Here is a 22,105-nt window from a genome sequence, read left to right as displayed (position 1 = left end):
AAACTTAAAGGCAGAAAACTCTAAAGCAATGCTAGCTCACAGGCTGTTGCATTGAACAACTCTAAGAGTGGCATTCACACATAATACAGTGCAACAGCTTTGTCTTAGAAACTGCTCCAGAGGAGATAAAAGTTATCTTCTTTCTGTGTTACGGATGAAATTAAAATTGATAAAAATGAACTGATATAATCAGAAAGGCCATCTGATTATTTACAGCTCATGGTAACATTTTTAGCACTGACAAAAATAGGTAGGAAGGTTGTACTTTAAGAGGGTGGTGACAGATAATATTCTACGATTTCTGATAATCCAAATTAGAAAAAAATAGGTAATTATAAAATAATATTCTTTCTTTATTTTCTAGAAGTATGTACTATCAAATATAAATTAAGAGAACTCTCAAATTTGAAGATGAACTGAAACTAGAACTAAAGAGAACACTTAGAGAAAACATAATTTGTGAACATTTTTAGGTTTTCCATTTGAACTTTTTTTTTTATATTGACTGTAGAGTGATGTACCAATAGACTTACTTGATGTGGATAAAAACTCTGCTGTTGTTAGCTTTAGCAGCTGTGATTCTGAGGTGAGTAAAAACTATAAAGAATTCTTCACATGCTTTTTCTTTATGCAATTGATTAAAGTCTATAAATGCTACTAGGGTTTGATGTTTCTTTTTCAATCATTTCTTACATAACCTTTCCCTTAAAATCTGCTTCTGTTCTCTTTCCCTGTCCTCAGATAATCCAGAAACCAGGGTGTTTGTCCTAGATTCCTTCTTTTCTCTGATCTGTTACAGGTTTATATCCCGTATATGAATGCTTGGGACCACAAGTGTTTCAGATTCTAGATTTTTTTGGATTTTGGAATATTTGCATTATACTTACTGATTGAGCATCCCAGATTCAAAAACCTGAAATCTGCAATATGCCAATGAGCATTTTCTTTGAGAGTCATGTTGGTACTTAGAAAGTTTCAGATTTTGGAGCAGTTCAGATTTTTGAATTTAGGATGCTTAACCTATATATCCAATTAGTCGCTAGTTATTGTCAGTTCTACCTCTATGGCTGTCATACCTCTACTTGGCTTCATTCCCACTTCTGTTAACTTAGTCCAGGCCCTCATCATGTCGTGTTTGAACTACTTACTCTATCAGTTTCTCTGCCTCCAGGCTATGCTGTACATTGGCCACCTGAGAGAACATTATGGTATCATTTCTTTCTCAGCACCTTGTAAATATTCCTTATTTCCTGGTGGATGTAAGTCTAGATTCCTTATTGTGGCATAGAAAACTTTCCATGATGCAGCTCTTGATTAAATTTCCAACTTCTTTGTCACCAGCTGCTACCTCTCCTCCCATGCACATTATTTCTGCCAAACTGAAGTTCTTAAAATTTCTTGAAAATGCTATACAGTTTCACACATCCTTGCATTTGAACATGATCTATTCCTTCCCCCGCTCTTCCTGGTCTGCCCCACTTTTTCTGGGCTTGTTCAATGTGTGCTTAACTTCCATTCAGCAGACATTTATTGAGCACTTAGTATGTGCAAAGTACCTATGATGAGATCATGTTAGTGCTTTTGGACCTGCTTACTGTATCACTTCCTTTCTGCTTAGTACTGGGAGACAAGCAGTCTCAGAGCTAGGTATGACTACTGAAGAGAAATTAGGGTAAAGATAAGGTCTGGATTAACTGCATTGGAGAAGGCAAGCCAGAGCAGAAGGAGATGGTGACTGGAGTTGGTGGGTAGTTAATTACATATTTTTAAAAAGGAGGAATAAGAGAATAAAGAAAAAGGTTGATAGTTATATGAGGGAATAATTTTCAATAAAATTTCATAGGAAGCATTTTCTTTTTAATAAGAGATTTTATAACAATTGTATTGTTACCTATATATGGTTTGCCATCCTTGTTTGAGACAAAAACATAAAAGATTTGGACCTACATTTTTATGATCATTTAAAAAATCAAGTTAACATAAACTTAAAATCTTTGATTCCTAAGTTACTATGAAAAATTAACCTGTTTTACTTATATCACTGCAGGATTCTTTGAAATGAGTTATTTTATACTAATGTAAAGCCTATTTTCTAGGATAATGGCTTTTTAAAAAAAAAAACTCATTATGGAGATTTCAAATATACACAAAAGTAGAAAGACTAGTATAATAACCTCCATGTACCTATCAGTAATTTTCAATATATGGCCACTCTTATTTTATGCTCTTTAACTTCTCTTTCCCCACTCTCAAACATAATCCCAGACATATTATTATATTTAATTTATCATTTCATCCCTAAATACTTGAGTACTAACATTTTTATTTTTAAAATTTTAAAATAATTATTTATTTATTTATTTTTGAGACAAGGTCTTGCTTTGTTGCTTAGGCTAGAGTGTAGTGGCATCATCATAGCTCACTGCAGTCTCAAACTCCTGGGCTCAAGTGATCCTCCTGGCTCAACTTCCCTAGTAGCTGGGACTATAGGCACGTGCTACCATGGCCAGCTAACTTTTTTATTTTTTGTAGAGATAGGGTCTCACCATGTTGCCCAGGCTAATATCAGACGCCTGGCCTCAAGCAATCCTCCTGCCTCACCTTCCCAAAGTGCTAGGATTACAGGTGTGAGCTACTGCACCTAGGTTTATTTATTTTTAAATTTTTATTTTTATTTATTTATTTTTTTAGAGACTAGATCTTGCTTTGGTGCCTAAGCTGGAGAGCAGTGGCGCAGTCTTAGGTCACTGCAGCCTCAAACTCCTGGGCTCAGGTGATCTTCCTCTCTTGGCCTCCTGAGTTGCTAGAACCACAGGCATGCACCACTGTATCTGGCTGATTTAAAAAATTTTTTTTTGTAGAGACAGGGTTTTAATATGTTGCCCAAGGCTGGTTTCAAACTTCTGGCCTCAAGCAATCTTCCTGCCTTGGACTCCCAAAGTGCTCAGATTACAGGTGTGAGCCACCATGCCCAGCCAACATTTGTTTTTAATCACATGAGTATATTTACTTCTTTTTTTTTTTACTTTTTAATTATGGGTACATAATAGTTGTATATCTTTATAGGGTGCATGTGATATTTTGATACAGGCATATAAGGTGGATTAATCAAATCAGAGTAATTGGGGTATCCATCATCTCAGGCATTTAACATTTCTTTGTGTTGTATATTTACTTTTTTAAAAATTATTTATTAACAGGTGCTTGCAGTTTGTTGACTTTTTTGAAAAAATCAAGTTGTAAACTTTTATTATAAATTAAAAATGAAGTTCTTAAAAACCTCAGCTTGACCAGATATGAAACAATTAAAAACCTTTAAAGGCATATTGAGAAAAATCGGGCTTTTTTAAAAAACATGTTTGTTATTACCAAAAATGATGTCTTTAGGTAAAAATAATAAAAACTTCATGCTGCATAGATAATGCATCTAGTTCTAGTTATCTGGTCAACGGGCAAAAAGCAAGCACTTAAGCTCTTCAGCTCCAATCTTTTGTGCATTTCTTATTGCTGGAATTTTATATTCATTTCTTCTGGTAAAACCGGACATGGTAGAGATGATAAGCCGGCATTTACTCAACCCCGTCATGCTAAGCCTCAGGAACCGACGAATTCTCAGCTGGTGGATCGGCTGCTTTTGTCTCTTTGCCATCTTGTGGTTTAGGGTTTCCTGGGCGTCTGCGCTGTGAAGTTGCAGAGGTACCGACATTGAGGCGGCTGCTGACCTTGGGCCTCATCTCCTTGATTCTCTTTATCCTCCTCATTGCAATACTCTCTGGGCTGCCTTTGGCGAGGAGGGCCCCTGCGGAATCGTGGTCTATGACCCATACATATTCTGTCTTACTGGTGGTCCACCTTGTTCTGCAACCTGGTTGTCAGCACCCTCCATTGCTTCTCTCTGCACAGGAGGGTTGAGATACTGTGGTCGACGCCCATAGGGTCTCCGCATGTAGTAAGGTGGGAACCTTCGCCTGCGGTAGGGTCAGCGTTGTCGGGCGTGGCCTTCAGGAGCACTTTCGGATGCCTCATTCTTTTCCCCACCCTCACCCTTCTGGTAATTCTGCTGGTAATTGCGTGGAGGACCCCTGTTACATGGATAGCGTCTGTAATGGTTACGGTCTGTTGGGTATTTACTGCCTTGAACTGGAATTCCACCAGGGCCTGTAACATTTGCTGCCTCTGCACCCTTTCCTGCTTCAACAGCATCAAAGTCCACAGTCTCTCCGTCTCCTACACTGCAAAGGTACTTCCTGGGGTTATTCTTCTTTATGGCAGTCTGGTATACAAATACATCTATCTTGGTGTCATTCCTGTTGATGAAACCATATCCGTTTCTTATATGGAACCATTTTACTGTCCCCCAAACCTTCCTTGTGTTGATCTTGTGCCAGCCGGCAGGCGCCGCCCATGTGAGGCTGCCTGGGAGGCTGCTGGGGCCACTGCTCTGTGCGCCGCTGCCCGTGGTGCTGCCATGCTTGGCGTCTGAAGCGCTGAGGGCGGGGGCGGCGGGTGGCTGCTGGGTCTCCGTCTCGCTGCTCATGGTTGAGGTGATGGTGACAGGGGCCAGAGATTCAACATCAAACATTAATGTACATGCCTTTATAATATAAACCTTTGGTGTTTGTATTGTCAGATTTTAGAACTCTTAATGTTTAAAAATGTTATTGTAGAGACCCAAGATGAAAAGAGCATGAGCTGTAGAGTCTTCAAGATAATGAATTTGAACACCAGTTTCATCACTTACTAGCTTTGGGGAAATTAACCCCTGATAAGCTCAGTTTCTTAGTCTGTTAAAACTTAGTAAAACTTAGTGTGCATAAGGTTGTTTATAGGAATAAGTGAGAACATGTTGGAGAAGCACTTAGCACTAATTATAGGTACTCAAGTAAATGGTAATTATTATTATTATTGATGCTGTTTTTGTTATTAAAAACATAGATTCATTCTTTTCCTCAATTTTGAATTCTTCCCAGTCAAATGACAACTTTCTTCTCGCCACTTATCGGTGCCAGGCAAATACCACTAGGCTGGAACTCAAGGTAAAAATGCTAGAAGTTACCTAATATTTGAACTTTTCCCCAACTTTGTATGTTTTACAACATATTGTATTATATTATTTCTTTGTATTGAATTTCTCCCTGAAACCAATTATTTTGGAGTAATGATTTTTGAATGACCAGTTAAGTTTTAATTTAGCCCAAACCACAATCTGTATTATTATAGTATTCAATTACCTTCTCTAAAATTATTGATCTTAAAGTTTCTTCTTACTGGAAATTTTTTTCCTTATTTTTTATTATGGAAAGTTTCAAACATATATAAAAATAATGGATTCCTATGTATTTATCACCTAGCTTCAGCAATGATGAACTCATGGTAATTTTGTTTATATGTCTCTTACTGTCCCAAATTACTTTGAAGCAAACACAAGATATTTATGATTTAATTTGTAAATATTTTAGTATGTATGTCTGAAAGAGTACTTGTACTCTTTTTTTTAAACATAACTACAACACTATTATCACACCTAAGAAAAATTAAAAATAATTCCTTAATATTATCAAATATTCAGTGTGCAGATTCCACTGATTTTTGTTGTTACTGATGGTTTGATCCAGTCATCATCCAAATAACTAAAGTATCTGGGCATTCACCCTATATTTTCCTACTATCTATTATAGATTTTAAAGTTTTCTTTAGCAATTTAATAACATAATCATTTTTATAATTAAATATTGAACACAGCACACAAATCTATTTTAATCAGTAGATTTTTATATTAATAATAGTTATATGCTATAATGATCTCATTTCTGAGAAAAAGAAGTATTTCATATAAGTTTTACTTATTTTGAAAACTTAACAAAATATCTGATTTTAGCCTTTTTTATGTGAATCTTACAAAATATTAATGTATAGAGGTGATGGGGTAGTATGTGAGAATATATGTCTTGGAATGGCATGGTGGAGATAACTTATAGATTAATTTTGCTATTGATTACCAAAAATCTTTTTAATTTTCCTTTACTCTAGTGGCAAAATGTAGTTGTTTAAAGGAATGTCATAATATCCTTCAAAATAGTATAGAAGAGAATAAGGCATAAATACTTGATAACTTTTGTTGAACATTTTAAAAATGTGTTTATGTTGCTAAATATGCTTTTCTTTCCTCTTTAATGTTGAATCAGATTCGCTCAATTGAAGGCCAGTATGGCACACTTCAAGCATATGTGACTCCAAGAATTCAGCCCAAAACCTGTCAGGTCCGCCAGTACCACATCAAACCTCTTTCACTCCATCAAAGAACTCACTCTATTGATCATGACAGGTAGGACAAAAGAAAGAGCAGTTTATTTTTAGGGTATTACACAATTCAGATAAACCTGATTTCTATTTTTATAGTATAAATTCTGGTAGTTCTTTCTATATCTTAAAAATGAAATAAATATTTTAAATGGTATGGATTTAGTATTTCTAATAAGTATAAGATTCTTTGTCTTATTTTAGAAAGTGGTTTGAGTTGGTATTTCCTGTCTTTCTCATATGTTACCATTCTGAGATCATTATAAGAGTAGTAGTTCTCTCTCAAACACCTATTGTGAGCAAATGCTGTTTAGGTTAGATCTAAGAGTAGTTGTCTGTGAATAGGACCTCATTGTATTAGCCTCAAGCATCATATTTCCTTTCTCCTTCTCCTCACGGAATAGTGGTAGAACCATTGGTTGTTATAGTCCCTTTTATTTCTGACTTTCATTCCAACTTAAGCATCCTTCTGTTTGTAGTTTTTTGGGACTAGAGAACATGGGCTTAAATGAAAGAGAAGGGAAAGAGATGAACAGTTATGGATTACTTTCTTTGTGCTATGTCTTGTGCTAGGTGTTCATGTATTATCATTTAATTCTTATACCAGTTCGTACAGTAATGTCTCCTTTTCACAAGTGACAAACGGAGGCTTAGAAAAGCAAGTAACTTGCTAATAAAAGGACCAAAGGTATGAATTGAGGCCAAGACCCATGTTCTTTCTATTGCAGCTTGTCATTTTAAAGATATATAATTTAAATAAGATGTAAGAGGGAATATTCCTAACTAAGATTTCTGAAAAACATTAAAGAGAATAGATTCTTTTTGGGATATCTTGCTGCTTAAAAGTGAAAGTTGGCATTAATGGAGGCAGCATGGTGTGCTTTATAGAACAACAAATTGAGACTCAAGAGACTTGGATTATAATCTGTTCCTATGTGACTTTAGGGAAATAATTTCTCTGGATTTTATTTCTTTCATCTGTAAATGAGAGGATTGGTCTGGATGATCTTAAAAGTTCTTCTAGCTTTTAGATTTCTTTTTTTTTTTTTTTAATTTTTATTTATTTAAGACACAGGGTCTTGCTCTGTTGCCCAGGCTGAAGTGCAGTGGTGCAATGATAGCTTCCTGCAGGTTTGAACTCCTGGGTTCAAGTGATCCTCCTGCCTCAGACTCCCAAGTAGGTAGGACTAGGACTATAGGCTTGTGCCACCACACCCAGCTAATTTTTTTATTTTTTGTAGAGACAAGGTCTGACTATGTGCCCAGGCTAGTCTCAAACTCCTGGGCTCAAGTGATCCTCCTCCCTCAGCCTCCCAAATGCTGGGATTATAGGCATGAGCCACCATGCCTGGCCAAGATTTCTTAATTCTGTATCCTATTAAAGTTCTTCAGAACTTTTCATTCCTTAAACTTTGTATTTTCTTAACTCTTTAAAATTATCCATTTGATTTATTTTAAATTTATTTGATTTATTTTACAAACTTTTACAAGATAGAAAGTATGATCCCATATCTCTGTAAGATAGAAGGTATTATTCTCTAACTTGCCCAGTGACACACATCCAGTAAATAATGGAGCAAGGTTTTAAATCCATGCCTATCTTACCCAAAAGCCCAACTCTTTGCCTTCACATTGTACTGATCCTTTTATTAGGAGATTCTTGTGTAAGTATATTTAGTAGTTTATATGTTATAAATACTAGATGAACTTTTAAAAAATAAAATCTACCTGAGTAAACTGAATTTTATTTGAAAAGCCTGTTATAATTTTAAAAAGCTATTTACATATATCACTTGACTGAATATTAAGACACCTAGCACAAGTGCAGGTATAAACAAGTGTTTAAATTATTTTTCAGGAAATTGGAATGTTCATTTATTTGATGTGTCAGATTAATCTGAGAAAATTAAATGGGTTCTTATGTTTGTTTAGCTACAGTTGCAGAATTCTGCTTATTAATGAATACATATAATACGTCCACGTATTCTCATACACAAATGTATACCTCTATCATTACGTTACAGACCCATGAATACACTGACTCTAACAGGCCAGTTCAGTTTTGCTGAAGTTCACTCTTGGGTGGTTTTTTGCCTGCCTGAAGTTCCTGAAAAACCTCCAGTAAAATGTGTGACATTTTACTTTCAGAACACCTTCCTGGATACACAACTTGAAAGTATCTACAGGTAAATCAAACTTATTACTGGTTCATAAGTATTGTTTTATATAGATGTAGCTTCTAAGTTTTCATTTTTTCTAAGGCAGGAATAATTTGCAAATAATATGATTGGAAACCTATACTGACCGTTCAAGAGAATCTATTGAAAAACAAGTAGAATTAATAAGTTTAGAAAAGTGATTGAGTAAAGATCAATATGCAAAGATCAATACCTTTCCTAAATTCCCAACAATAACGTTAGAAAATAAATTGTTTAAAAAACCCTTTCAGAGTAGCAATAATAACAAAGTAGCCACATAAAATCTGTAAGAATAGTCTTAATTTGAAATACATAGAATTTACATAAAGAACACTATAAAATTTTATGGACATAAAAGGTTAAATGGAGTAATCAGTAGTCATCAAAATGAAGCTGTTGTAAAAGATTGTAAAAGATCAGTGCTACCCAAAATGATTTGAATATTCTAATTCCAATAAAAATTCCAGTTGAATTTCTTTATGCAAAAATATAAGATAGCTTAGAACATACAGGCTTGTCGAAACTATCATGTTACAATGTGGAGGTCATTGTATCTTTTATACTCTTTCAAGCTTCTAGTTGCCTTCAGCTCCTCCTCCACTGTCACTTCTCACTCATGTCTCTTAAGCTCCAATATTTTTCTCAATTTCTTGATGCGGTGAAGGCTAAAAATTTCCTTCTCTTTTTTACCTATTTCTGAATGTCAAATGGCCTACTTCTTGGGCAAGGCTAGTATCTCTCCATCTGCTCTTTGAGCTTGGACCCTCTGGCTTCTTCACGGTCTTTGCATTCTCATTCTTACATCTGTCAGTTTGTTTTTATTTGTGTTTGTTTGCTTTGTGTTGTAAGGGAGAGAGCTTCTTATCCTCTCTTTGCCTGCTAAGGATTTTTTCCCTAAGCAGATAAATGAGGTATTCTCTTATACTTCCTGCTCCCTTGTTGAGACTTTATCATGGTAAGTTCAAGAAATAGCAGTAAACACAGAATTTTACCTTAGAATTTAGCCTTTTAGCATCAAGAAGTTGTTGGAAATCTAATTGGTTTTAACATCAGTTCTATGTAAGTGTTTCTCTGTACCCTCCAAGGAAGCTTATCTGTGTCTAAACCTGTAATAATTGCTCCTGTTTTGAAGTACCACAGTGAACCTCACTCACTAACCCTAGCAGACAATTCAGCATGCTCCTAGTATATTATATACTTTTATAACAGCATACCTTTGCTCTTTACTATTCTGTGTCTTTAAAATTTTTTTCCTTAACAGTCAAAACTCTACTCCTTCAAGGCCCAATTTAATAGTGACATTTTTAAAGCCTTGATTCTTTTCTCTTTTCCCATAGCATTTTATTCTTACCTGTGTTTTGTATTGTTATTTGCTTAAAGCATATAATAATTTTTATGTAGGCTTATCTCTCTAAGTTAGATTATATCCTCCTGGGAAGAGTCTATTTTTAATTATCTTTGTATGTATCCTCCAGGGACCTACCATATAGTTTTGCACACAGTAGATGCTCGACAAATGTTTTTTGGGTCCCTGAATGAACTACATGTATATGGAGGTAGTGTAGAAGCATGTTCTCTGGAGGCAGACATACTTAAGTTTAAATCTTGGCTTTGTGACTCACCAGCTATGTGACCTTAGCTGATTACTTAATTCTCTGAGCTTCAGTTTTCTTTTCTGAGTAATGGAAATAATAGCACTTCCTTGAATTGTTGTGATGATTAAAAGAAGATAAACTAACCTGACATTGTGTAAGTGTTTACTAAATATCATTGTTAAGATTAAAGATTAATAAAAATGTCATGATTTCTAAAACATAATTAGGATCAAAATAGTAGTGGTGTATTATTCATCTTTCTAGAAAAAAACGATTAGCATTTGCCCACACTTACTCAATATCAATGATTTGTGTGTGTGTATGAGAAAACAAAATGAACAGGCAATGTTGAATAAATGAAAGAGGGTATATATTATTTAGGAAACTTGGTCATCATAAAAAGGAAGAAAACAGGCTTAACCAAATAAAAGGAATTTATTGGCTCACATAAAAATATAGCAGTAATCTGCCTCAGGCACAACTGGATCAAATTAACTGATGTTATCAAGACTTTATCTCTTTCCATTGCTCAGTTCTGCTTTTGTCTTTTTCTTCACTTTACCATGTAGCCACCAGCAGTTTTTGGAATCTAGCCTCATAACTTTTCAGCTACCATAGAGCTTCTCTTTCCCGCTAGTTCCAGTAACAGTTCCAGGTATTAGTAGTATTGTCAACCTGTGAATCCCTGTAGTCAGGGGTATGGAATATACTGCTAAATGCTTTCTCTGGAAGTCCCCAAAATGGATTGAGGCCACTGCCACTATACGGACTGAGAAGGGGGAGGCAGAGAGAGAGAAGGAATAATTCCCTAAAGAAAAATAAGGGTCCTGTGGCCATAAGCTGTGGCAATGGATGCTGGCATGTAAAAACAGCAGATGCCACTCTTTCGGGTTTGATATCAGACTTCTTTTAAGAATGAAACATAGGCCAGGTGTGGTGGCTCACACCTATAATCCTAGCATGTCGGGAGGCTGAGGCAGGAGGATCATTTGAGGCCAGGAGTTTGAGACAAGCCTGGGCAACATAGTTTGAGACCAGCCTGGGCAAGAAATGGAAAAAGTTATCCAGGCATGGCAGTGTGCACCGTAGTCCCAGCTACTTGGGAGGTTGAGACAGGAAGATCACCTGAGCCCAGGAGGTTGAGACAGGAAGATCATTTGAGCCCAGGAGTTTGAGGTTGCTGTGAGTGAGCTGCACTGCATTCCAACCTGGGCGACAGAGCAAAACCTTTAGAGAATGCAGCATATAGTCATGCTATAATTTGTGTTATTACATCAAAGAAAAACATACTGTGTGTAAGTAAGCAATTCCAAATATATTTTATGTATAAGAGGTTAGCTATTGGAAATATTAGTGAAAATGAGAAAAGTTGTTTTAAATGAAGTGCTTACATAAATTGTCATATCTTTAGGAGGCATATATCTAGCATATTTTGTTTAGTTTTACAAGTATGTTCAGAAGCTGAATTCATTTAGTGAAGGATTACATATTTAAATATGGTTCATATTAATGATATATGTATACAGAGAAATCTAAAATCAAATGAAATCTAAACAGTGATATACTTAGAAATAAAATATGTATTTACTGGACCACTTCCTTCTACAGCTCTTCTTTTAAAAATATATTAATTTTATAGAAAAGGAGAAGGAGTTTTCAAATCTGACAACATTTCTACTATATCCATCCTAAAAGATGTGCTTTCTAAAGAAGCTACAAAAAGGAAAATTAACCTCAACATAACATATGGTAAAAATAAAGAAAAATTAATTATTCTTTCTGATTTTTGTTGTTACTACCATAATGTTTGTGATCAAAGTGACTTACCTAATTGTGCCTGGCCAACTCCTTCTAGAGATAAATGAAGTATCAGTCAAACACACTTTAAAGCTAATCCACCCAAAGCTGGAATACCAGTTGCTTTTGGCCAAGAAAGTGCAGTTAATTGATGCTTTAAAAGTAAGTATATGTGTTGTGGACTCATGATCATTATTTTAAATAATGGAATTTTAAAAATTATGAATACTTTCGTATTACACTGGATTGAATTTTGAATATTAAAGTGCTTCTGTTTTTACTTTTAAATAAGGAATTGCAGGTTCATGAGGGAAATACAGACTTTCTGATACCAGAATATCGCAGTATTCTAGAAGAGGCAGATCATCTGCAGGAAGAATACAAAAAGCAACCTGCACATCTTGAAAGACTCTATGGTTAGTGAAGTGTTCTAGAGTACCATGTCATATTTCTTTTGAACTGCCTATTTTCCCAAGGATCATGTGAGAGAAGCTGAGCAGAAAGAGACAAAGATTACAGCAGTCATGAACCAATGACAACTAGTTTATTGCACAGAATATTTCTGTATTTTGTCAAGCTAGTTTAATATTTTTACTTGATAAAATACAAGTAAAACGAAGTAAAACAAGTGCACTGTGATGAATTTGTATATTATGAAGAAACCTGGTATAAAGTGAATATAACCTAAGAAGCATTAGAATATAGACTATATTTCACACAAACAATTTTTAGGTTTTGTTGCTATTGTGAAATATAAAAATGTGAAATTTAATTTTTATATTTCACACATATAGATTATATATAATCTTTATATTTTTAGGCAAAATTTAATTAGGGATATATAGTATATGTGATGAGTAATTTACAGTTCAAAACTCACTTTGGTGGTGAGAGATTTTTCACAAATTGTATTAAAAGAAAAAATGAAGGAGTTCAGGGGAGAGAGAGGGAGGAAGAAAGGAATGAACAGCTTAAGAAAAACAATTTTGTTAGCAATCTTTATGTAAGACCTAATGTGTATAGCATTCTATTTATACCATCTCCATAATCAAGTGGGATTTTTAATCCTTGTAAGAGGTCTGCAAGGTAGATGGTGTTGTCTTCATTTTTCATATTCTTTAACTGAAATCTGAAACTAAAGAAGTTTTTGTCACATAGCTAATTAGTGGCAAAGCCTGCATTAGAGTCTTCTCACCCCAAAATGCATGCTTTTTACACTATGCCAAGTCTTCCATAGTCACTATAGAGTCAATTGATCCTTAAGCCTGCTGCTGAATTTCTTATTACATACCCAGGGGCTTACTTACAAACTGTAACAATATCTAATATCTTAATGTTTACTATATGGCAAGCCCATGATCTCTTTTATTCTTGTAACAACTTAAGAGATCAGTAGTGTAGATCCATTAACTCTTACCACTGGATTCCAAAATCCAGAAAGCTTTGAAAACTGAAGCTTTTTTCAAAAATCATTTGGCAGCAAAATCTTGACTTAATATAAACTAATTTAATGACAAAACCTGACTTAGCCTTAAGTGAGGTTATTTATAATCTTTTTTTATTCAATGTAGTGTATTCATCATATATTTTATTGCAGAAATATTACTATTTTTTGTTTTTGGATGCTGCCATTCAGTCCTTTTGGGTTAATACCATATGTAGTATATTCCTTTTATTGTCTTACAAAAATATGGAAAATTCTGAAATACATTTGCATCAAGGGTTTTGGATAAAGTATTGACAGCTTGAATTATTCCCATTGTATATATGAGAAAACTCAAAGGTGAAATAATTTGCCCAGGTCCTTGAACCCAGGACCGTTTGCCTTCGAGATAAATCCCAAGAATGGTCAAGATATGGGTGGAGTATTTTGATTCATAGAAAACTGTTAAGAATAGAATCTAACTACATTATGTCAAAATAGTCTGCTTGGTGGGAAGAATAAACCAATTGTAATGGTGTTATATATACTGACAGCATTTCAGAAATGGACAGCAGTTGATTGTGTGAATTAATAGCTTGTAACTAGTTGTTAAGATGATTATTAGTCAAATGATTTATATCTTGAAACTTGCTTTAAAATCTCCCCAAAATGACTATTTTCAAAAAACATCAACGCTTTTAAGTTTGTGTGTGTTAAATAGAATTACAGATGCTTAAAATAGATTATCAAGCAAATGAAATATTGTGTCATTAAATAGAACTAATCAATGACAGGAAATTAACATTTTTCTTTATAGGCATGATTACAGATCTTTTCATAGATAAGTTTAAGTTCAAAGGCACCAATGTAAAATCAAAAGTACCTCTTCTGCTGGAGATTCTGGACAGTTATGACCAAAATGCATTGATTGCTTTCTTTGATGCAGCATGAAATATAAACAAGGTAAAGTCCCAAAGAAATGATCTTTTTAAATGAAAAATGTTAGAATTTCAAGCTAACTGTATATACTTTTATTTCAAATGCTTTTTAATAAAATCTAAAAATATTTGAGATATGACTTTTTTAGGAATGCTTCTATTTCTTGGGACAAATGGAACTTTCTAGAACCAAAGAGGAATTTTATTTTTAAAACACAAGTAGAATGGTTATAAGTAGGATTGTAATGAATTTTTGGCAAGTAGCTGTTTTTATTTTTTAATTGAGAAATAACATTTGGAAAATAAAAATATATTCAAATGTTTTACATGGTAAACACATAAATGTGTAAACTTGCTTTACAGATTTCAAAATGTATCCTTATATATTGCCATATTTGATCTTCACAATTGTTCCATAAGTTTGTGAAATCATATAAGAAAACTTATTCTCAGTGAGGTTACATGATTAAGAGGACAGGCTGGCATTTTATAAAGCTGGGACCAGAACCCAAGTGCTTGGTGTACCTGGTTTGTGTCTGATTACTAAGTATGGTCATCAACCACTGTAAATAACCTACCAATTATTTTTTTCTAGCAGTTAGGGTTGATTTGCAACTGATTTCTCTCTTGTTTGGTGTAATGTTTTATGACCCTGCTGTGGTTTGTGAAATGCTTGACTTGGCTTAGTGCTGTAAATTGTGGCCAGGGAAGTAAGCAGAGCTTGCATAGAGTAGGGGGATCTTAATTTGTGCTGTAACCAGTTGAACTATACAAATGTACTATATATAGGTGAAGGGTGCAGAAATAGTGATGGCTTTTAGATTTTTCTGAACTAGTACCCTCTAATTCCCTTATCATTTATGAAGGAAAATATGTCTTTAAGGTTACAGAGGTTTTGTTCATAAATTTGCATTCATATTTATTGATTTCAAGAGAAAAGATTTTAAAATGGCATAAAGATAATAGAAAATAAGCTATTCTTTATGTTTTCAAGAAGGGCAGATTTATGAATTTTTCAGAAAACAGTGCTTCTTGATTATATGCCATTATATTTATTAATTATGTGCCAGCCTTATATATAAATATAAAAATTTGTTAAAGGCACATATAATTAAGAGAGTTTTATTTTAATAAGGTCATATTGTTTTTATTATATTTAAACAGCCTTCGTTTCTGAATAGAGCATGTAATTGTATGTCAGTCACTAGAATTTCACTGTGTGTTTTTTGTTGGCTGCCACAGCTTGGGAAAAGTTGATAAAATTAATAACTACCTGAATTTCTTGTAATACATTACTATTTGTTATATATACAACAGTAGTTGGCATCTTAATTGCATCTTCATTAGGAAAAATAAAAAGCATAAGACACAACTTCTGCCTACTGTGAGTAAACATCTAAATGGTAAGATAACATTATAGTCTGCCACCTGAGTACTGTATTACTATGTGAGCATTACCGGGGATCCGCCTAGTGGCTCAGCTTAAAGTCAGGAGAAGCCCGGGCCCTGTGTCTTCCCTACCCCTCCGCCCAGCGCAGGCGGTTTTCTTCCCGCCCCGTTTCGACGTTTCTCCGCCCCGCCCCGCCTCTTCGCCGGGCGAAGGGAACCAGTCCCGCCCCTCCGTGGCCTCCTTTACTCTCCTGCGACCCCGTCGCCTAGAGTGACGTCATGGGCCTCGACCGCTTTCATTGGTCCATTTCAATAGTCGCGGGATACTTGAACTGCATGAACAGCCGCCGCTCCGGCGGGCTGCTTGCTACAACTCGGGGGTGTCTTTGGCCCGCCACGCCTGTCCGTGCTTGGCCTTGCCTGCCCGCGCCTTTCACGACCCCCTTGATCCTACGTGGTCTGGATCCGGGTGAGCAGGCAGGCGGGCAGGCTGGCCTGGGCTGCAGTGGGCAGCTACAGCTGGAGTATTCCTCGGCTGAGTTGGCGCAACGGGTCGGCTGGCGGGGAGTGCACGCTGCTTGGCGCCGCAGGCTGATCCCGCCGCCCGCCCCCGGGAGCAGTGATGTTGGGCAGCTCTGCGCCGGGGCCTGCAGCCGGCGAGGCAGGCTCGGGACTGCTAACATCGCAGCAGACGGCGCTCCAAGAGGATCAGGAGAACATCAACCCGGAGAAGGCAGCGCCTACCCAGCAGCCTCGGACCCGGGCTGCGCTGGCTGTACTGAAGGCCGGTAACCCGCGGGGTCCAGCACCGCAGCAGAGGCCCAAGACGCGACGGGTAAAAGGATGCGAGATGTCTGTAGGAGGGTGGGCTGAGCGGGAATTGGGCATAGGATTAGCGGGAAGAGTGGAGTGGCGATAAAGCATCCCCTGGGCTTTTGAGGGGAGGGAGTCTGGAGTTCACCTGGTCCCCAGTTTCCGGTGTATGAGATGCCACAGTAGGAGCTTCTCGCATTACTCTTAGCATCACGACCCCCGCCAACACTGCGTATGCTGCCTGTCTGCTCTCTATTGGGGGCATCTTCCCGTAGATAAAGGGATCCAACCAAGCCATAAAATATGTGTCGTCTTTGCCAAGCTCAGCGCCCTTCTCTCCACTTATAAACCCTAGGCACTGCTTTAGGACCTGGTTCCCCTTCCACTTCATCATCTGTTTAAGAGATCTACTGTAGGAAAGGTTATAAAAAATACTTTGCTTTTGGTAAATTCCGCCATTTTAACCGGATTTGCTCTGTTGCTCCACCCTGGGGCGAAAGCGGCGAACCAATACTTTTTTGCCAACTCTTCCCTAAACTTGTCATCTATTGGCCTGCCACTCCACCTTTCTTGTGGCCTTGATTACTTTTACATAATTCCACTTAGTATTATAACCTTTGTGGGAATGCCTGTGACAAACTGGAACATCCTTTCTGTCTTTGCTCAAACTATTGTTTGCCTGGTCTTTGCCTCAGAAAGTTTAATTTTCCTGATAGAGTATTTAGGAGAAAAAGCAAAGGCTGAGACCCATGAGGGAAAGAAAGCAAAACTCCATTTAATAGGCTTAAAGCCAGTTATCAATTTCTTTTTAGGTTGCACCTCTTAAGGATCTTCCTATAAATGATGATCATGTCACTGTTCCTCCTTGGAAAACAAATAGTAAACAGCCTGCATTCACCATCCATGTGGATGAAGCAGAAGAAGAGACTCAAAAGAGGCCAGCAGAATCAAAAAAAACAGAACATGAAGATGTCCTGGCTTTTAATTCAGCTATTACTTTACCTGCACCACGAAAACCACTGGTACCCCTTGATTATCCAATGGATGGTAGTTTTGGTAAGTTTTAAGACAGTCTATCGAATTAAGGTAATCATAACTAGATTGGATTGCTGTTATTTTGCATTTTTAAGGCAATGTCTTACTTGATGATTATGATGAAGTGAGTTAGGTTTAATGTAACAAAGCTTTACAAGGGTGTGACTTATCTCAGGTATCACAGCTAACACTTGACCTAGTGACCTACAGAAGGATCCTAACCTGGGCACACTGTCAAAATTAGATCAATCTAATTAGATTTTGAATACTTATTTAATCTGATCCCATAAATGTTTGCTTGGTTGGGAGAATAGATTTCAGTTATATTTGTAAGACTCACTTCTTCCATACCACTTTAAAATGTGCTACTTGAGGATGCAGTTTTAAATAATGTGATATCTAACATCTCTTCCAGCTTTACAATTGTGTTTCTATAAAACCAGTCTGTGATCATTTGATAGCAGAAAGTGACACTGCCCTCCTGGAAGTCAGTTAATGGTTATACCATGGCTGTTTGCTCTTACCAACATACAGAATAGAGTAGCTATTGTAGATGGCTCTGCCTAAGGTTTGTGCATTTTCTTTACCAAAGGGCTAGAATCACTGGACAGCTTACTAAATCCAATCTCATTTTAGTTATATTGATTGTGGGGGATGAGGGGAAAGAGGAAAATCCTTTGTGTTCTTATTCAAATTATGTAACAAATTTTTAACCTCATGATGATCTTTGAAGTGAAAAGAATGATGGATATTATTTGCCTCAAGATAATTTGTTACAAGAAATGAATCCCTTATTATAATGTTAATCTGAAGTGACATAACAAACCTAATTTCCTCATTAACACTTGTTAATGGAAATCATTTCATTGATTCTAGCTATTGCCTAATTGTGCTTTGAATATGTTAAACTCGGGGAGTCTACAATACCTCTTAAGGCAAATCTTAGATACTATCTTAAAACTTGGATTTTAAGTGCTTTATGCTAACAGAACCACCATACCATTTGTTCCTTTTCCTCATGGAAGATGCATACTTTCAGATAACACCCAATCCTTGTTTTCCTGTTAGTGGCCTATCAATATTTTTTTCTTATTAAAATCATTCCAAACCTATGTGCACAGAGATATTAAAATCAGAGTGAAATATCTGTGTTTTGTCATGAAAAACCCTTTTTAGTTGGTTGAAATAAATGCTTTGGTAGTGAGATTCCTTACAAGGGCAGTCATTTTTAGCTATTAAACCAAATAGAAAATTAAGCAATTAATCATATCTTTTTAACTGTCCCAGAATCACCACATACTATGGACATGTCAATTATATTAGAAGATGAAAAGCCACTGAGCGTTAATGAAGTACCAGACTACCATGAGGATATTCACACATACCTTAGGGAAATGGAGGTAAAGGCTCTCTTTATCTGATGTATGTAATGTATTCATTAAATGTGGCCAAATGAAATTGAGAGGATAATGTTTAAGTTTTTTAACTACTAGTGAATTACTTTAATGCTGTACTTAAGTTTATAGCATGCAGCATCTTTGTTAATGATAAAATAACCTAATTGCAGTTTTAACACTACTAAATAACTTTCTCAACAGGTTAAGTGTAAACCTAAAGTGGGTTACATGAAGAAACAGCCAGACATCACTAACAGTATGAGGGCTATCCTGGTGGATTGGTTAGTTGAAGTAGGAGAAGAATATAAACTGCAGAATGAAACTTTGCATTTGGCTGTGAACTACATTGATAGATTTCTTTCTTCGATGTCTGTGTTAAGAGGAAAGCTTCAGCTTGTGGGCACTGCTGCTATGCTGTTAGCCTCGTAAGTCCACCTTGGTTTGCTCCATTAAAAGTGACTACTACCTTTTTGTGTAGGAAAGAAATTGAGATTAATGGTGATATTTTAACATATTACACCAGGCAGAGAGTCAGTGACTACTTTAGGGATGGCAGTGTGGTGGAGTTTAGAGTGGAGCAAGATAAAACTGTGTTCTAATCTAGAACACTAATTTTCCTGATCTGGATTCCAGAGTAACTTTAATGAACATGGCAACTGGCTACACTTTCTGTACACTAGGACTGGCTTACAAGTTTTAAAAGCATAGTTCCTTCCATAATAGTGCTTTCTGGGATATAAGCAGTGTCTTGTCTTCTCTCAGTTAAGATGTGAAAACTAAACGTAAAAGTGAAAACATGTTTACTTTCCTAAGACTTGTATTTCCTAAATTTCTAGTTGCTTGGTGAACACTGGCATTGTCCCTATCTTGGGAAATCTCATGCCTTTCATTTATTTCCTTTGCACGGGGAGAAATCTCAAAAGTCCTTTATCGATTTGGGCCTTTTAATTAGCAGTTAGCTACCCAGTCCTGCTAGAAGATGATCAAGTGTCTGTGGAAGTGCAGTTGGTAGAGTGTGTAAGTTTTGGATTCATTCCTTGTATTCTGCTAATGGGATTTCAGAATTGGGATAAAGAAGCTTCTCTTGACTGATTACTTAAAACTTTTTTCATTGTAGAAAGTTTGAAGAAATATACCCCCCAGAAGTAGCAGAGTTTGTGTACATTACAGATGATACCTATACCAAGAAACAAGTTCTGAGAATGGAGCACCTAGTTTTGAAAGTCCTTTCTTTTGACTTAGCTGCACCAACAGTAAATCAGTTTCTTACCCAATACTTTTTGCATCTGCAGCCTGCAAACTGCAAAGTTGAAAGTTTAGCAATGGTAAGTTACTTTCATCATTTTGTTGGATGGAGATTCTTAGGTAATAATTAGGGTCAAGCTCTAGTTTCATTGTACAGCTTTGGTCAAGAGGTTTAGTATCTGGGTAGGGATTAATGCTACAGTATGGAAAAAAAAAAAAAGCCTACCACTGGCAAAAGATAGTATCAGGAAAGCACTAGGAGTTAGTGGTATGAGGATGAAGCCTTGGGAGATGGTAGTCAGAAGAGTTGTTTTAAAAAGTTATTAAAGGAGGGAAAATACAAGATAGGAATGGTGCAAAACACTGATAGTGTATGTTTAATGATGAGGCTGTGGAATATTTTTTCTAGAGTTGCTACAGAGCCAATTTCAAAGATAGGAAAAAAATAGGTCAGAAGGCAAGGATTTGAGGTTTGAATTCTAAAGCTCTAAAGTAGTTTTCACTTCAGTTTTTAGGAGAATTAAGCTTGATAGATGCTGACCCATACCTAAAGTATTTACCATCAGTTATTGCTGGAGCAGCCTTTCATTTAGCACTCTACACAATCACGGGACGAAGCTGGGTATGTATTACATTATCTTCACATATTTACCTTGTGACTGAAATGCTTGTGCCAGATAAGTTGAATAATTGTCCTGTAGAACTGACAGTTGTCTAGATGTTCTTACTCGGAAAAACTGGTCATATATATATGGTTGACCCTTGAACACCACAGGTTTGAACGGCAAGGGTCCACTCATCTGTAGATTTTTTTTTTCAACCAAATGTGGATTCAATACATAATATTCTTGGGATGTGAAACCTGTGTACATGAAGGGCCAGCTTTTCATATACCCAGGTTCCACAGGGACAACTAAGGGACTTGAGTATGCACAGCCTTGGGTATACACTGGAGGTCCTGGAACCAATCCCCTAGTATATTGGAGGGGCGGCTGTGTATTGTTTAAGGCATCTTACCTGTTGGATAGCATCTGCTTGTTCAGTAGAAAGCTTAGTTGTAACTTGGATTTGTGCTTAAAGAATTCAGGTCATCTGACCTGCTGCTTGCAGGGAAAAGTAGTAAAAATGGATCAAAGTTAGCATAAATGAGATGGAATAGTGGCCCAAGAAACTAGATTTGTTAGTTGGAGGTGTAAAGATTATTACTGAAATTTAACGTAAGTTAAGCTTAATGTCAGCTATTATTGTGTCTGTTACAAAAACAAAATTCAGTGGTTCTCTACTCCTTTCTCTATAGCCTGAATCATTAGTACAGAAGACTGGATATACTCTGGAAAGTCTTAAGCCTTGTCTCATGGACCTTCACCAGACCTACCTCAAAGCACCACAGCATGCACAACAGTCAATAAGAGAAAAGTATAAAAATTCAAAGTAAGAGTTAACTTGAATAGATACTGAAGAAACTTGCTTTTCTAGATTATCATTCAGGGATGTTTGACATTTAACTTTATTGAAAGATTAACTAATCTGCCACAGCCTCCTTGAGAAGCTGTTCTCTTAACAGGTCCTGTGTTTGGAGACAGCTGTAGTTAGTGCTTTCTGCTCCGCATGGGGGGAAGGCAGGGGGATGGATGACATGCATGCATGTTTTGGGGACCAGACAATGTTTCTGAAACCATCAACTCAGTCAGATAGAAACAGCATTTTGGAGTTTGCAACGTGTATTATCCCATGATCTTCTAATGACTATTGCTAAAAATGTTTTTTGTCTTCTTACAGGTATCATGGTGTTTCTCTCCTCAACCCACCAGAGACACTAAATCTGTAACAGTGAAAGACTGCCTTTGTTTTCTAAGATGTAAATCACTTAAAGTATATGGTGTACAGTTTTTATCTTTGGTTTTAATTTTACAATCATTTCTGAATACAGAAGTCATGGCCAAGTACAAATTATGGTATCTATTACTTTTTAAAT

At 36.3% G+C, this 22,105-nt stretch overlaps 2 protein-coding genes and 1 pseudogene across 2 annotated transcripts in view; 2 read left to right on the top strand and 1 right to left on the bottom strand.

Annotated features, from left to right (window-relative positions):
• BBS7 (Bardet-Biedl syndrome 7) overlaps positions 1 to 15,704 on the top strand; it is a 40,683-nt gene extending 24,979 nt beyond the window's left edge. Inside the window, exons 12-19 of the mRNA XM_069493327.1 lie at positions 512 to 586; positions 4,971 to 5,036; positions 6,186 to 6,325; positions 8,325 to 8,486; positions 11,733 to 11,842; positions 11,949 to 12,052; positions 12,183 to 12,306; positions 14,131 to 15,704. Coding sequence (XP_069349428.1) covers positions 512 to 586; positions 4,971 to 5,036; positions 6,186 to 6,325; positions 8,325 to 8,486; positions 11,733 to 11,842; positions 11,949 to 12,052; positions 12,183 to 12,306; positions 14,131 to 14,264 — 915 coding nt within the window. The 3' untranslated portion in view covers positions 14,265 to 15,704. The remainder of the gene's footprint in view (positions 1 to 511; positions 587 to 4,970; positions 5,037 to 6,185; positions 6,326 to 8,324; positions 8,487 to 11,732; positions 11,843 to 11,948; positions 12,053 to 12,182; positions 12,307 to 14,130) is intronic.
• LOC138399067 (Y-box-binding protein 1 pseudogene) lies at positions 3,588 to 4,537 on the bottom strand (annotated as a pseudogene).
• Positions 15,705 to 16,155: 451 nt separating the features above from the next.
• Positions 16,156 to 21,958, top strand: CCNA2 (cyclin A2). The gene is made up of 8 exons (XM_069493381.1): positions 16,156 to 16,475; positions 17,266 to 17,509; positions 18,776 to 18,888; positions 19,087 to 19,310; positions 20,003 to 20,210; positions 20,639 to 20,752; positions 21,428 to 21,561; positions 21,910 to 21,958. The coding sequence occupies exons 1-8, from the start codon at positions 16,263 to 16,265 to the stop codon at positions 21,956 to 21,958; spliced, it is 1,299 nt and encodes a 432-aa protein (XP_069349482.1). The 5' UTR covers positions 16,156 to 16,262.
• The last annotated feature ends 147 nt before the right edge of the window (positions 21,959 to 22,105 follow it).

The sequence above is a fragment of the Eulemur rufifrons genome, chromosome 18 (assembly GCF_041146395.1).
Source record: "Eulemur rufifrons isolate Redbay chromosome 18, OSU_ERuf_1, whole genome shotgun sequence".
Taxonomy (NCBI): Eukaryota; Metazoa; Chordata; class Mammalia; order Primates; family Lemuridae; genus Eulemur; species Eulemur rufifrons.
Note: the sequence above shows the minus strand (reverse complement) of the source record. Positions and strands in the feature narration are given on the sequence as shown.

Coding starts and splice junctions, on each gene's coding strand:
- CCNA2 (XM_069493381.1), top strand. CDS start 16,263: ATGTTGGGCAGCTCTGCGCCGGGGCCTGCAGCCGGCGAGGCAGGCTCG. Junction 19,311..20,002: donor GCTGCTATGCTGTTAGCCTC/GTAAGTCCACCT, acceptor TTTTCATTGTAG/AAAGTTTGAAGAAATATACC. Junction 20,211..20,638: donor AAGTTGAAAGTTTAGCAATG/GTAAGTTACTTT, acceptor TTTTCACTTCAG/TTTTTAGGAGAATTAAGCTT.